The 14,079-nt window shown below is 39.2% G+C and overlaps 1 protein-coding gene across 1 annotated transcript in view; it reads right to left on the minus strand.

The window, feature by feature from the left end:
- Nucleotides 1-14,079, minus strand: part of ADAMTSL3 (ADAMTS like 3) — a 179,355-nt gene that overhangs the window by 4,842 nt on the left and 160,434 nt on the right. The window contains exons 24-27 of the mRNA XM_008925406.2: nucleotides 7,790-7,972; nucleotides 5,642-5,761; nucleotides 4,648-4,860; nucleotides 2,070-2,253 (exon numbers count right to left, since the gene is read on the minus strand). Coding sequence (XP_008923654.2) covers nucleotides 2,070-2,253; nucleotides 4,648-4,860; nucleotides 5,642-5,761; nucleotides 7,790-7,972 — 700 coding nt within the window. The remainder of the gene's footprint in view (nucleotides 1-2,069; nucleotides 2,254-4,647; nucleotides 4,861-5,641; nucleotides 5,762-7,789; nucleotides 7,973-14,079) is intronic.

Consider the following 14,079-nt stretch of genomic DNA (forward strand, 5'->3'; position numbering starts at 1 on the left):
ACTTTTCCATAACTTATAAAATGAATGGTACCAATTTATTTACTACTAAGGTGACAGGTGTCATAACTCATCCAAATTTATTGCATGGAGATCTTGCTAGATGATGGCTCAAGCAGAACATGTTACTTACTGATCAGAAGTTGCAAAGATTTAGTCTGTCTTGGCAGCTAGGAACAACACTGGGTAGGCAGAAGGTGGTAATACAATGTATTTACCTCATCTTTTCATACATCTAGGCTAGAAATACAGAATGGGACTTCATGTGTAGCACAACTGTGATAACAGGAAAAATGTTCTATTCTCTTCAGCAATTACTTAATTTTCTTGCAGTCAAGCAGCCTATATTCCTTCAAGGAAGATTAATCTTTTACAGGTTGCACCCTTGCATTTCTCTCTCTTTTAAAGTGCAAGTATTTTTGCAAACATTTGGTGCAGCACATGCACAGCAAAGCACAAATTAAGTACATACTCAAACCCTTATATTTGCTTAACTGTACTTCTCTGCTGTGACAGAAAGAAGTCATTAAACACACGAAAAACACTTTGAATAAAAAGGGCCCATGATGGCACTGACTGTATGTTTAAAGTCTTTATAATTCTATGGGTACTTTCTAAAGAGCTGCCTTGGGATGAGAAGGTTGTGCAGAAATCAGTTAAGTGTGGAAATGGGAAGTCTGGACATTTTGTACTTCCCTCCCAGGCCAGTAATCACAGGGAGAGGAGAAGTTATAGGCACCAAGAACCAGACACATGGCTATTTTCTGTACTTTTCAGGCATCTGGGATGCTCCTGTATAGAAAGCATGGAATGCTTCACAAAAGAGAAGCAATGTATATGTTAGCATACATCTGTAACTCAAGGCAGAGCTAATTATGTTACTATACACACAATTGCCTTCCACTGGCAAATACATAAAGCCAAATTAAAAGCAGAACAAATCAAAGTATTTTAAAAGACGATTCAGTGCCCATTCCATTTAGCCATATGAAACAACTGATTTGTTTTTGTTGCGAATACGCCGGGTGCAGTGATTAAGTCATGCCCTGCAATTCCCTGAAAGGCATGACCTTGCTCAGGGGAGCACCAGGCCCTCTTGCATCCTCCTGTCATCTGCTCCAAAAGGCTGGAGTTTGAGAGGGAAACCTGCAACTGTGTTTCAAACTATTGGTTCCATTTCAGCATCTTTCCACTGGCAAAATGTTTGCTTTCTATGGGCTGGCTGGAGTTCAGTGTCACTATTTAAAATGATCTGGTTTTTGGCTGCTAATAATGAAATATAAACAAATTTCTTGTGATATAAATCTGTTGCTATGTTTTCTCTATTTAGAACAGAGTTAGAACATACTGGCAAGATGCACTCCCACAATGTCAGTTAAGGTTTTAACACTTCCCTCCCAACATTTTTCAGTGAGGGACAACTCCAAAGTGTGTGCATCCCTCACAGATTTTTACTTTGCTGACAGTGACGGTCAATTCCTTAAAGCAACAGAAAGCACTTGTTTTGAGGACTTTGGTTGCTGAGGTGTACTTGTCTGCAATATAAATATTTTCAGCCCCGTGATCACAAGGTACCCCAGCTGATCTGGTGAGAAAGCTGGCAGGGAAGGGCACGCAAGGAGCACTGTGCTGATGGGTATTAGAGACAAATGAAGCATTCCACAGCAAACATCCTGCTCAGAGCTCTGCTGGCACAACTGAGAGCAGGTGAACACAAAGTATCCTGGCTGCTCTAAACACCAAGAGTTTTCTCTCTGTAGGGTGGCACAGATTCCACAAAAGTAACACATCACAGTGTCTCAGAAAGATCTCCAGCTTAGCTTTTGAAGTGTGATAGCAGCAGGACTTGCTGCAGCAGCATGAAGACACACTCTGATCTTATTCAGCTGAATCAAGTCTTTCTCTCCTTGCTAGTGGATCCATTTTCACATCTCTCATGCTTCAGGGTTCATGATGAAACAAACCCCAAACTTCAGACTTGGAGCATGAACACAGAAATTTCACGGAAAAACACAATTTCAGGAGGTTGTGAGTGCATAGAGCACATGGAAATAGAGTACAAAGGAGGTTACCTGGCAGGGCAGTCCTCTGTGTTGCATGACTGGTGAATAATCACTGGCTTTTGCAGCTCTCTGCACTGGGATTCGTTTACTTTCTGTTTCTCTGCGTTCATGCACTGTAGCCCTCTGGAGCGGGTTCCTGAATGCCCACAGCTCGCAGAGCAAGGACTCCACTCAGCATATTCCCATGCATAATCTAAGAAATGCAATTGGAAGCAGTGTGAGAGAGGCACTGTACCTTGTAACTGTGTCACATTTTGATTGATTTGGCAGCATACTCTGTAGGCTGGACAGATACTGCATCCTCTGTAGACAAGCAAATATTTCAGCATTATGAAAAGGGATCACGAGCCAAAGTAGAATTTAGTCCTACTCAGCTTCCCCTCAAGTTCAGCCCTTACCTATGAGCACAAAGCTCTCTAAAAAGCAAATGGGATCAGCATATGTGCATATGAAGGGCAGAACCTGGCTCACAGTAGGAACTGAGGAGCTTCTTTTAAAACTTTCATAACATTTTTATATAATGAGCAAACTAAAAAGAGGAAACTATAAATCAGGCTCTCTAGGTTTCCTGCTGTTCTACAATAAGTTTATTCTGAAGAAAACTCATCTTACTCCAGACACCTCACATAATTTCAGGATTTAAGAAAATCCTGTACTAAACTACAGAGAAGTACTTAATGCAAAAATAATTTGCTACTGAGGCATCTGGCAAGATGAAAAAAGGAATTTGTTTTAAAGAGCGTTTTATATTAAAAACCGATCACTTCTGACAATTACTACCTTTATATTTAGTCACAATTCCACACTTACCCCTTCCTCCAAAATTTTTTTTTGACACTTGGTAAAAGATGAAGTACTATGCAATATTGACAGATCTTTATGTGATCACAGAAGGAGTCAGGTTTTTCTATAATAACCAAGAATAATTGATAGCTACCAGCTGTGTCCACAGGCTCACTCTTCCAGCACATAATGAATTCTTTAACTTATTGTTTTTCAATGTTTCCTTATTACTTCTGGGTTTCTTAAAATAATACAGAAGGGCCTTTTTCAAAGTAGAAATAGTTAAATTTACTGACTGTAGCTATGATGGAGAGACTGTATTGTTTGTTTAACTAGGATGACACTGCTCAGAAGTGCCCTCAATATGCCTACTGTGCAAAAACCACCAAAGGAGATTATGCAGTCTCACAAATGCATTGGTATTGCCATGATGAAACATTTACGTAAGTGTCAATCAGAGTTAAAGCTCACAACTACAAAATGAAATCATCCCAAAATACTGAGCAACCTGGCTGGGAAAGGGGATTGGACAACACTAAAGCAGGTGGAGTGTTCAGGACCTGGTTAGACCTGTTCAGAAATTCTAACTGTAGCGAGCTCTAGATTAGGATCAAGGAGGACTGGACTTAATTTTTGATAAATTCTACTAGAATATTTTCTGACTCAGTTCATTAATATTTTTACTTAATTTTTATTTTTAAAATAAATTTTTTGATCATAGATACGTTTAAGTAAAATTAGTTTGCAAATGTAACTGACTCACTAACCCCAGACATACCAGAACCATCCTCACCCATGAAACAGTCACTGAGAATACCCTTACACACAGCGTAGGGGATCTGATCCTACTGCCTGAGTCCTTTACACCATAAGCCAAACCATATTGATAGGTTAAGAGATAAAACACATACAGAACCTTTGAATTTCAACAGGTACCTGTTTTTAAATCTGATTTGCATTCCCTGGGAATTGACTGGTCAGATTTTTTTTTTTTTAATGTCAAAGGGAGTTCGATGCTTTGCTGCCAGACTCTTAGGAGGATCTAAGTTCCTAACTATAACTGGGTTTTTAAAAAGACAATGTAATTAATTTCTAAAGTATTTAAAATGTTTAAAGCTTTATAACATGTTTGCAGATACAGACGATTGTCTTGCTGGTGCATATGTAAGATTCTTCTCAACTTCATCTATAATCCTCAGTCGTACATTTTATAACCTACTACTGTGGTTTTGTGCAAGTGCATTACACTGGAGAACATTACAAGATATTCTTGAAAACTTAACATGGAAATCAGTGAGCATGCAGTGTGCCCTGGTACACTGATATGTTTAAGGGTGACTGCAGTAAGATCACTACCATACTGATTGTAATGATGCTGGATTATGGCAATTACATTGAAATTATTTTGATCATAATGAAGGTATGTCCAAAGATAACCTCAAAGTCAGTTTTGTTTCAGTTTGGTGGGCTATCACAGTAGCAATTTGTATCATTTGTTGAAGGAGAAATGCCTGCCTGATTTAAAAATGTTTAAGCAGAAAGATCCATTCTCTCAGCTTCTCAGATACACAAGTAAGAAATCAGAACCCCCACATGATATTTGGATACACATTAATTCCCATATCCAACTCTGAGTACAGGCATTGTCTATTGACTAAATGGGACTATCCACATATGTGAAGTTAAACATGTATTTGTGAATTACTTTCAATGCACAAAAGCAGGTTAGTTTTCAGGAAAGTCTCTACAGAGCAAAAGAATATATTTTAAAATTCAAGAATTTGTCATATAATTTTCAACAAACCTTCCTTCTTGACATTTACCCAAACTGACATTAGTTTTGCACTAGCTGAAGTCCAACATTGGAATTGTCCAGCAAATTGACCAGAGTTGGTGTTCACCTCTAGGATACGACCCCCAACCAGGGTTCGGTATTCCAAGGTCTTAACTTCCTCAACTGGACTATCTCCAAAAAGCCAGTGGACTGTGTGTCTGTAGCTGGGCAGCACCGGGCAACCTAAAAATCAACAGGATTTTAGCAGGTTTTCCTAGACACACTGAAACATTTGTGAACAAGGATGTATGACTGTGTGATTCTTCATAAAAGACATTACCATTCTAATTAAAAACAAGCATATGGATAAATTCACTGAAGTCCAAACTATGGCCCAAAATCCTGACTGCTCCTGGAGGGATATCACACTTCTTTATATTTTCCCTTTCAGTAGGTTCTTATAAACCTAACTTATATACAAACAAAGTGGATGGGGGAGCAATTATTTAAATAGAGCAAAGATTTAATCTCAGACTGTAATATGCAAATAAGTCTGTAATTAAAGAGTTTTTATCTGTTTGGTGAAAGGAATCATAAACACATTGAATAAAATTGCTGCATTTTCACTCCATGGGCACAAGCAGGAATGCAGAGGCCTTCATTTAGACAGGGGAAAAAAAACCAAACAAACATTTCTAGAGCCCAGTTGAATCCCCTCCCATTTTTTTCAAGTGAAGCTCAAAGAGTAATTATGCAGCTTTAGTGTCACAATGAGTCACCTCAAGATGTCTAAAAGGTCACCCTTCTAAAATAATTTTTGGAAAGCTGAATAAAAAAAATACCATGTGTCTTACTCTAAGGCTTCCTCCGTGATAACAGAAAGCTGAGGCAGAGTTAGGAAATCCAGGTGGTCACCAAACCTGGACTCTTGGGAATTACACTCACTTTTTCCATGGGGCCCCCTTCAACTTAATGAAATAAATAAATAAATAATATAAATGACAAAGCAGAAAAGACAACACACCTATTCTTAGTGGATCTCCAGGTACCACAGTGACATTTGTACCAATTCCAGATGCCATTATGATACGCCTTCTTCTGCTTCCCTTTGAGAATTGAGTGCTACTCTCTGTAAATCTTTGTTCTGTAACACAATGCATAAGATCTCTTCTTACCAAGAATTAAATCATGATGCTAAAAAAAAAAATCATCAAAATATCCAGCATGCTAGTTATGAAGCAGGATAGTAGCACTTTGCAATTCTTTAGGATCAACTTCATTTATGCCCATATAGCAAATAAACTTCAGATATGTAAGCAGGGAAACACAGAAATTATTTGTTTATGCAAGTTTCTACATTAATCAAATTTATTGAATTTATCAGAAAAATAGGCCTGTAACACTTAGTGTAAAAACAAGATTTACAGGATGCATTTCCTGGTTTTCATGCCAATGTTATTTATTGTTTCATTACAAGCCACTAACATACAGAAATTGTAAGAAAAATAATTCTCTCAGAGGAATTCTCTCAGGGCAGTTCCTCTGTTCTATTAGATGGAATTCAGACAAAGTGCTACAACAGAAAAAAAAGAAGAAAATCTTTTAAAATCTCATTATGCACACAGATAGCATAATGTATGCAGAACCAAATGCCTATCACTATAGCAACTCCTCCTTTCTATCATATGCTGGCAGAATAACTGCCAAAAATGTGGGCAATCTGTCAGTAACACACAGTTCTTACCACTTAGTCAACAATTCTCTTCTAATGAATGTACATAATATCCATGACTCTTCCTCCAGTAGAGTTTAAATCCTCTGCTACATTCTAACTTCTGTGGGTTATTTTACATGGGTTAAACCCTTTTCCTCAGTGTGTAATGTCTGTACGAAGCCTCCTGCTTGTCTGTAAACACTGGGGCAAAACAAGTGTTCACAAAACCAGTGATGCCAGTTCGACAGGCAAAAAACTGGTTGCCATGTCAGGCCTTAGGAACTTGTATTGGAAAGGCTGCACAGACTTTGTGCTACTGCTGGACTGCCCTTGGTCAGGCAGTAAATGCTGCAGCCAAGACCAAAAACTGCTGTGATGTTGTTTTAGACAACACTGAGCTGGTGCAATCTGCAAATCCTGACAGCAGAAGTCCTCCCATTTCACCGCAGTCCTGCACAGCCAAAAACTTGCAGAATTTGGCCCTCTCCTACCCGCTCCAGATTTATTTAAACCAATGTCATGTGACCAGGAATAGAAACAAAGTTCAGACTCCTGTGAGCAATCTTCCAGTCACGTCATTGTAATAATATTCCCCTCTGGAACATCCCAAGTTTTCATGTACTCCAGGAAAACTGAAACCAGGAAGGCAGCTTCAGCCTACACTCATCCTCACAGAGACTCATATTATGCCTCTGGAACGTCTTCCTCGGCCAACAGACCCAAACATGCCCAACCTGCCCTCCGTGTGTGCCCAAGAAAGAGAGCTCTGTAGCAGGGTTGGCCATGGGGAGTTGTGCTGCTCTTTGTACAGCAAAATAGTGAGAAAGCTCATCTCTAGAGCCAAATGATCCATTTACTGGAGTGATTTGCAAGGCAAGATTGTATTATGTAGTATTACATTATTAATCTACTTACAATAGGGTATTTTATATGGAGTTTTTCTTTACATTTTCTATTCTGAGAGTCAGCAGTTCAGGTTCAGATTTTTTATTTCCATTTTTATTTCTACATTTTATTGGCCTTGATAATTAAAAACCCCAACACAACAAACAAAACAAAAACCAAATCCCAAAACCAGTCTTTGCTTTCATTTTCCTGCATTTCCCTGCAGATTTTCTTAGTACTGAAGCCTGCCCTGTTTCCCTAGATAAAAGCACAGGGAACAATGTAACATGACAGTGGATTTAATTTCTAATGTGTCAGCTGGTTTAAGGGCTGATATTTGTTGCCTGGAATCAAGAAGATGAAATAACCTTGAAGTGAAGAGTCAAACTGTCTGTACACAGATCCACATTACAGGAAACACAATAAAGAACAGATCCCAGGGAGTCAGATGCAATCAAAAATTCCAAATTCCTAATAAAGTGTTAAGTATCCCCCCAACTATTTTATTGTTAAATTTTGATTATAAAGTGTCTCCCTGTTGTTATCAGTAAGGAATTCTCATTTAGCACTCACCAGTTATTTGGAGAACAGAAGCAGCTTCAGCTTTTCCGAGAGCATTAGTTGCTCTGCAGGTATATATTCCTGCATCTTCATAGGAAACATTCCTCAGAAATAAAGAGCCATTCAAAACCAAGAAAGAATTGATTTGTAGAATGTCTTTCTTCTTCAACCATGTTACGTTTGGTTGTGGAACACCTTTAAAATGCAAGTAATTAAAGCATTTATTGTGAGAGATAAACCATAGGGTTTACATTGCTAACTGATACTGTAACATCCAAGAATTCCAGGTTTCCATTGTCATTTCACAGGGGGGAAAACCAAAGTAACAACATTGCAGCAAAACAAGCACTTTTTACACTCACAAGAAAACTTCTCAGCTGTGAGCCTTCCTAGTAATTCAGCATCCCACTAAGATTAAAGTTTAAAATTAAAGTACTGTAAAGCCAAGCTCACAGACGGCTTTAAAAACTGCTACCAGTTCTACAAAAGCAATGTGCTCCCGTGTCTTGCTGCTGAACAAGATGTGAGACCATTAAACCCAGTGAGGACCAGTTGATGTAAAGATCTGCACAGACCCTCTACATTCAACTCGTCTCTCAAAATACATAAAGGAAGAAATTAATATTCCATTTCTGATCAAAAAGAAAAAAAATGGAAAAATATTTCTATTAAAGAACAAAAAAGGATGTATTTATCAATTAGACTAGAAAATACATGTGGCAAATTTATGCCAAAAAACTCCTGAAAACCTCTCCAAGTTGCAGATGTGATCTATACACCAAGTAACAACAGTGTGAAGAGAAAAGAAGAGAAAGAGGGACTCAGTTGTTAAGCAATCTCGGTTATCATGGCATAGAAAACCAAAGGTCTATCATCATTCCAGCTGTAACTCTTGAGTTGTGAGAACCTCAGCATTTGAAGATAACTTTTCATTTTAAATTTTAATCAACAAAGTACTCTGGACATTTATTTTTAATGAGATGATTTTTCCACTGGCACAGTACCAGTGGGAGGACTTCTACTGTTTTACATTCCTCAAATGTTTGCCTTTAAAAAGATATTTTGCTAGTTGGCAAATCAGACACCTCATTGCTTGTGCTCTGGTTGAGCTGCTGCAGCAGAAATGCTCTTTCCAAGTTCCAAAATCCTGGGGAAGTCACTGGGTAGGTTGATGTACATGGCACAGTGAGCAGCCACAGAGGTGCACAAAGGTGCACGCAAGAGACAAGTCAGAGCAGATAAACTGTCTTTCATTTGAACTCTTTTTCTTGCTAAATACAACAGTCAGTGCTCACTGAAGTCTACCAAAACAGGTTCTGCTACAGAAGTCGACCCAAATTTTGGACATTTGGAAGTTCCAGCCACATCCAATGCTAATTCAGACTCCTCTCTTCACAGATCATTGTGCAGTATTACTTTACAGATGATGTCTTCATGATGTGGAATGGCCTTTAGGAACAACTTTAGCATTTCAATCACTGGCTTAGCACTTCCAACGCACACCTCAAGTTTTTCCTTTGCTGTAATAGGAACCAGACATATTTTTTGGAATCTGCTATTTCACAGAAGGAAAAAGCTCCCCTCGCCATTTTGTCTAGAAAGGCAGCAGAGAGAAACACTCTTCTGCACAATCACAGATTTTATTCTAGACAATTTAGCAGCTGTTCAGTGCTTTTAAACCCATGTAGATTTGTATTTTACTGAAGATAGCTGCATAAAACAAAATACAGATCTGTAGAGTGCACAGGGGTCCAAAACCCAGGCTATTTTTCAAGTTTCCAGAAAAAGCTTTATGCCACTTTGAAAAACCCTTTTGGAATTAGGACAAGGTCTTGTTTTAAGGGTCTTTTTTCCATTTTACCCCAGCTTTCTGGCTAAAGTGTATCATTCTCAGACATATTTTTCCTTTACAGTGTACTTTCCATGGCCATTCAGGAGTATATAGTTACTATGCAGATGGGCTGAGGAGGTGGTGTGAGGATGCTGAGCTGTTTAAGGCCTAGAGGTCTGCAGCCAGACTAACCTCACTGGCACCAAAACCCAGCAGAGCCATCAGAGCCAAAAAGAAGCCAGAAGCAGCACAATTGAGATGGGACTAAAGTAAAAAGGTTTAAAGTCAAATTCCACAAAACACAAAAACGTTTGGAATGGTTCAAATTTAAACTTTTAACCTGAGCATCTATCAAACATCAGCCCAGTATCACCCCGGGATACAGTCCTCCCTCTGCTCTCACAACAGCATTTAGAAATGGAGCTCATTCCAGGGATTTAACTAAAGTAAAATATTTTTCTTCCAAACATGGTTTGTATCCTAAAGTTTATCCCAGAAAAATAGCCATGTCTTTATTCTTCTAGCCATGTCCCATTCAGAGATATGCAGAGCCTTTTAAAACCTTGACTGGAGTTCAGTTTGCAGAAATCTGCAGAATAGCTTTGCCACTCATTTTAAGTTCAAAATTGTCTACCTGTCACATACCTTACACTCAAGTTATAGCAAATGATTCCTCTTTGTTTCTCCAAAGAGCTGTATACGTTTCTCTTTAGGGGAAACAAGCGAGTAATACCACACACACACGAGTAAATCAGGCCCTTACTCAAGTGAGTAATGTGAGCACATAAACATGAACTCGAGGTCTGAGGAGCAGAAGTGCAGCCAGAGCCCTACACAACAGCCCAGCAGCCAGTCCATCTGTCATGCACAGTGAATCCACCCAAGTGATCTTTGGGGTGCTGGCACTTACAGGTAAAGAGCCTGTGTGTGGGGAACCCATGGAAAATGATCAGTTAAATACATCACAGAAAACAACAACACTAACACATTATACACAGTTACCACATGCAGTCATTTTGAAGTGGAGTTGATGTTACCTGGATACCTCCAGGGTACATCCATAAAGGTGAGCTGTTTGAGCTGAAAATAGTAGTGGGGATAATTACAACACTCCTCCATGGTACTTTAGCCAAAACTATCGTGAAGATTTTTATCCAGGAGCTAATAATTGTTATGTGAACTGTGTGCTGAGCCCCTCTGAGCTGGCCCCTTCACAATAATTTTGAGGACCCTGCAAGATTTTGCACTTCATGGTTCTATTTTTTTCCCCCAAACTTTTTATTCCATGGATAAGAAAAACAGTATCACTATCTGAAAGTGAGACTGAGAGATGTTGGATTATCTTCTTAAAAACAACTAGTATTTGCAATTAAGCTCCTTCTGTGACCTTTTCATGGGCTTTTGGTTAGGTTGTCATTAAGAGTATTAAAGCAAATCCTCAGCTTGAGCGCTGAGCTAAGGGATAACAGGAAGATTCCTTTCAGAGAAGAGTTTGGGGACTGGTTACAGGCGGGAGTAGAGCATGAAGGGATGAGAGGGGAACAGGAGTCTGCACACTCTGCAGTCAGGACACAGCTGTACATCAGAAATCAGGGGCCCCTAACCTTTCAGGGGAACCCAAAACTACAGGGCACAAATGCAACGTGAATCTTTCAGAGTTGTGCATCCAGAGAGAAATCAGTCAGAAAAAAGGCTGATGGTACAGTGCTATCACATCTCCTAAGAGACACCCTAAAAATGGATTAAAGAGACAAATCTAGAAAAGAGAGACCCCTGTAGTCCAACTCCCTTGCACTCCTTGGCAAAGCAGCACATGCATTTCAAGGTCTCTGGATGCTTCAGCTTATCTGTGTGTTCATACGGCCAGCGAAAAATCCTTTAGTGCCATAACTCTCATGAGAAACAGAGTTCTTGTTTATACTCTCATTTCTAGCATTCCTATTAGGAGAAACTCTTACTGTTGGAGGACACTTACAAAAAATATTTTTAGGTTTGCATTTACCTTTCAGTTTAACAGTGCTTCGCATTAAACTCCGTCTCATAACCCACCAGAGAGCACAGCCCCAGTCACCATTAGCACACTTCAGGTGGAAAAAACTTCCATCGTGCAGATTTTCAGTGCTTCTCCTTTAGAAATTAGACTCCATATTTACTGCTCCCGAGATAAGATTTTTCCTTCCCTACTGGAATGCAGCACTGCACACTTTGCTAAGTGTCATCTATCAGCTCTTGTGAGAAAGCAGGCAAAGTACACAATTCCCACATTCCTCTTGTGACAAGACTCTTACAGTAGCACTGTGAAAAACACCAGTTTTCCTACAGAAAAACTGCAGGACAGAGTTCAAGCATACCATCAAAACACTAAAAAACCCTCTTTTTTCTCTAGGTAAGTAGTTAAGGCCTAAAACCTCTTAACCCTTTAGTACTCATGTAAATAAAACCTTAAGAGTTTTAAGTACTGTTTTCTTATCCAAGTAGAAACTAAACTAAGCAAAAATAAGCCAAACCCAAGTTTTTGTTTTCTTTTATTTTCTTAAAGGACCTGAAATTATATTTAAGCTTTGGGACATATTTGTAAGACTTCACAGAGGAGTTTGTCTTGTGCACAGGGTTGAATTCTACTGCGGATGGTTAACTTTCCCTTACACACAGGTTGATTTACACAGGGACTTAAAAAGAACAAAAATAACTTCACCCTATCTTTGAGAGCCTTTTCCATCACAGAATTGTAGCAAGAAGACTTTTAAGCTGAAGAATTCGTGGTCTGATGCCCACAGAGAATGGAAAGGGGAAGAGGTAGGAAATAGCCTGTAGCCACTTTTGTTTCCTTCCTACTCCATCTCCACACAGATGCAGCTGAGGATGATCCCAAAGGTACCAACTCCCCAAAATGCCAAAGGTTCAGAGTCCCTGAACGCAATATAGATCTCAGTGATTCAAATGGGAGATCTATCACTGGATTCAGATAATAACAGAATCAAACAATCATATTCTCCAGCTCCAAGCCAGGAAAGCACTTAGGCATAAGACTAAATCCATTCCTATCAGGGAATGCAATTAAACACATACTCAAAATTAAAGATGGTTGTTATTGTCCTTCATTGACAAAGATGCATTCCTGAACTCAGGTCTTCTTAGTCTTAGAAAAACCTTAAAAATGCAAATCTTACTGTTGCAACGGATCTAAATCCTCTTAAAAATTTCTACTATAGACCTAAGTGGCTATAAAACTTTAAAATTAGCTTAATCTATTTTTCTGACCTCAAACACAGGTTATTTTCCACTAGCAGTGGAGCAGATCTACGATACTCAATGTTCCATGAAAAAAGCCATGAGTGGCCCTGGGACAGCAAATGTTATGGAAAAAAAGTCCAGCTCCGGATAGGACTGCAAAACACGTGTTTAAAAGAAGGGGAAAAAAAAAAGGAATCTGCACTATAGGGTGCCCTTAAAATATTCAGTGTTCAAAAACAAATTTCCTCCAACCTTGAAAGCCCTGTGAAATATTACACACCATAAAAATCTTGGCCTACTAACTAGTTGCTCTAAAACATTGGATATGTCTTCAAAAATTTTTCCCCCAGCTATGTAGAATCTCATAAAGTATTCTGTATTTCCCATTCAAGAGCAAGGCAGAACTGTGCTGGCACAAAGCACATTTCTCTGCACTTCACTAAAAGTTTACCTAATTTCAGAGGCTAAATTTGCATGTCAACTTTCAGAGGAAACACTTCTGTGTCAGCAATACACACAATGAATGTCATCTGACTATTATTTACCCTACACTCACTAACACCTCCGGTGCACTTACAGAGCAATTGCTTTGACTGATATGTCTTCATATTTTCTCTCATAAACTGCCTTCATATTCACCTGAATTATGGTCGGACAATCAACTTCTAGTGAACCCTAAAAAGCCTAAACCCTGCTGCTACTGAAATTACCAGTATGAATCTTGCCCACTTCACCAGGAATAACAGCCTTGGATAGAGCACCAGCGTGAGACATTCTGGTACTCGGTGTGATCCCCCAACCTGCCCTCTGACACTGCCCCTTCTCTCACAATCTTTAAAAGCTATTACCTCTCCTGCTTCCTACCAGCCCCTCTTCCTAGGTGGTAGCAGCATCTGGCAGGATTTAGATATTCTTACCGACATCTGGTGACCTCCTTAGAGGGGTTCCCCAACAAGACCCCTTCTTGTCCCACTCTTACTACAGCTCTGTCGGGTTCTGTTTAGTTCTCTGGCTGTCATCTCAAAGAGAACTTGATCTTTTTTCCAGCTGCAGAAGTTTAAGGCTAATATTTTTCAAAATCAGGCACTTAAAGCAAGGCAACTAATGATTGCTAGACTGAATTCTGTAGTCGACCCCCAACAACGACTTGGTTGGTGTTCATTAGGGCAGTTCCACAATTCAGCACTGTTAGCAGAGACTGTTTTGCCCAACTGTGGAAATTATATTTTCACTTCAC

This window comes from Manacus vitellinus, unplaced genomic scaffold, assembly GCF_001715985.3.
Source record: "Manacus vitellinus isolate BGI_N305 unplaced genomic scaffold, ASM171598v3 scaffold_16_pilon, whole genome shotgun sequence".
Classification (NCBI taxonomy): Eukaryota; Metazoa; Chordata; class Aves; order Passeriformes; family Pipridae; genus Manacus; species Manacus vitellinus.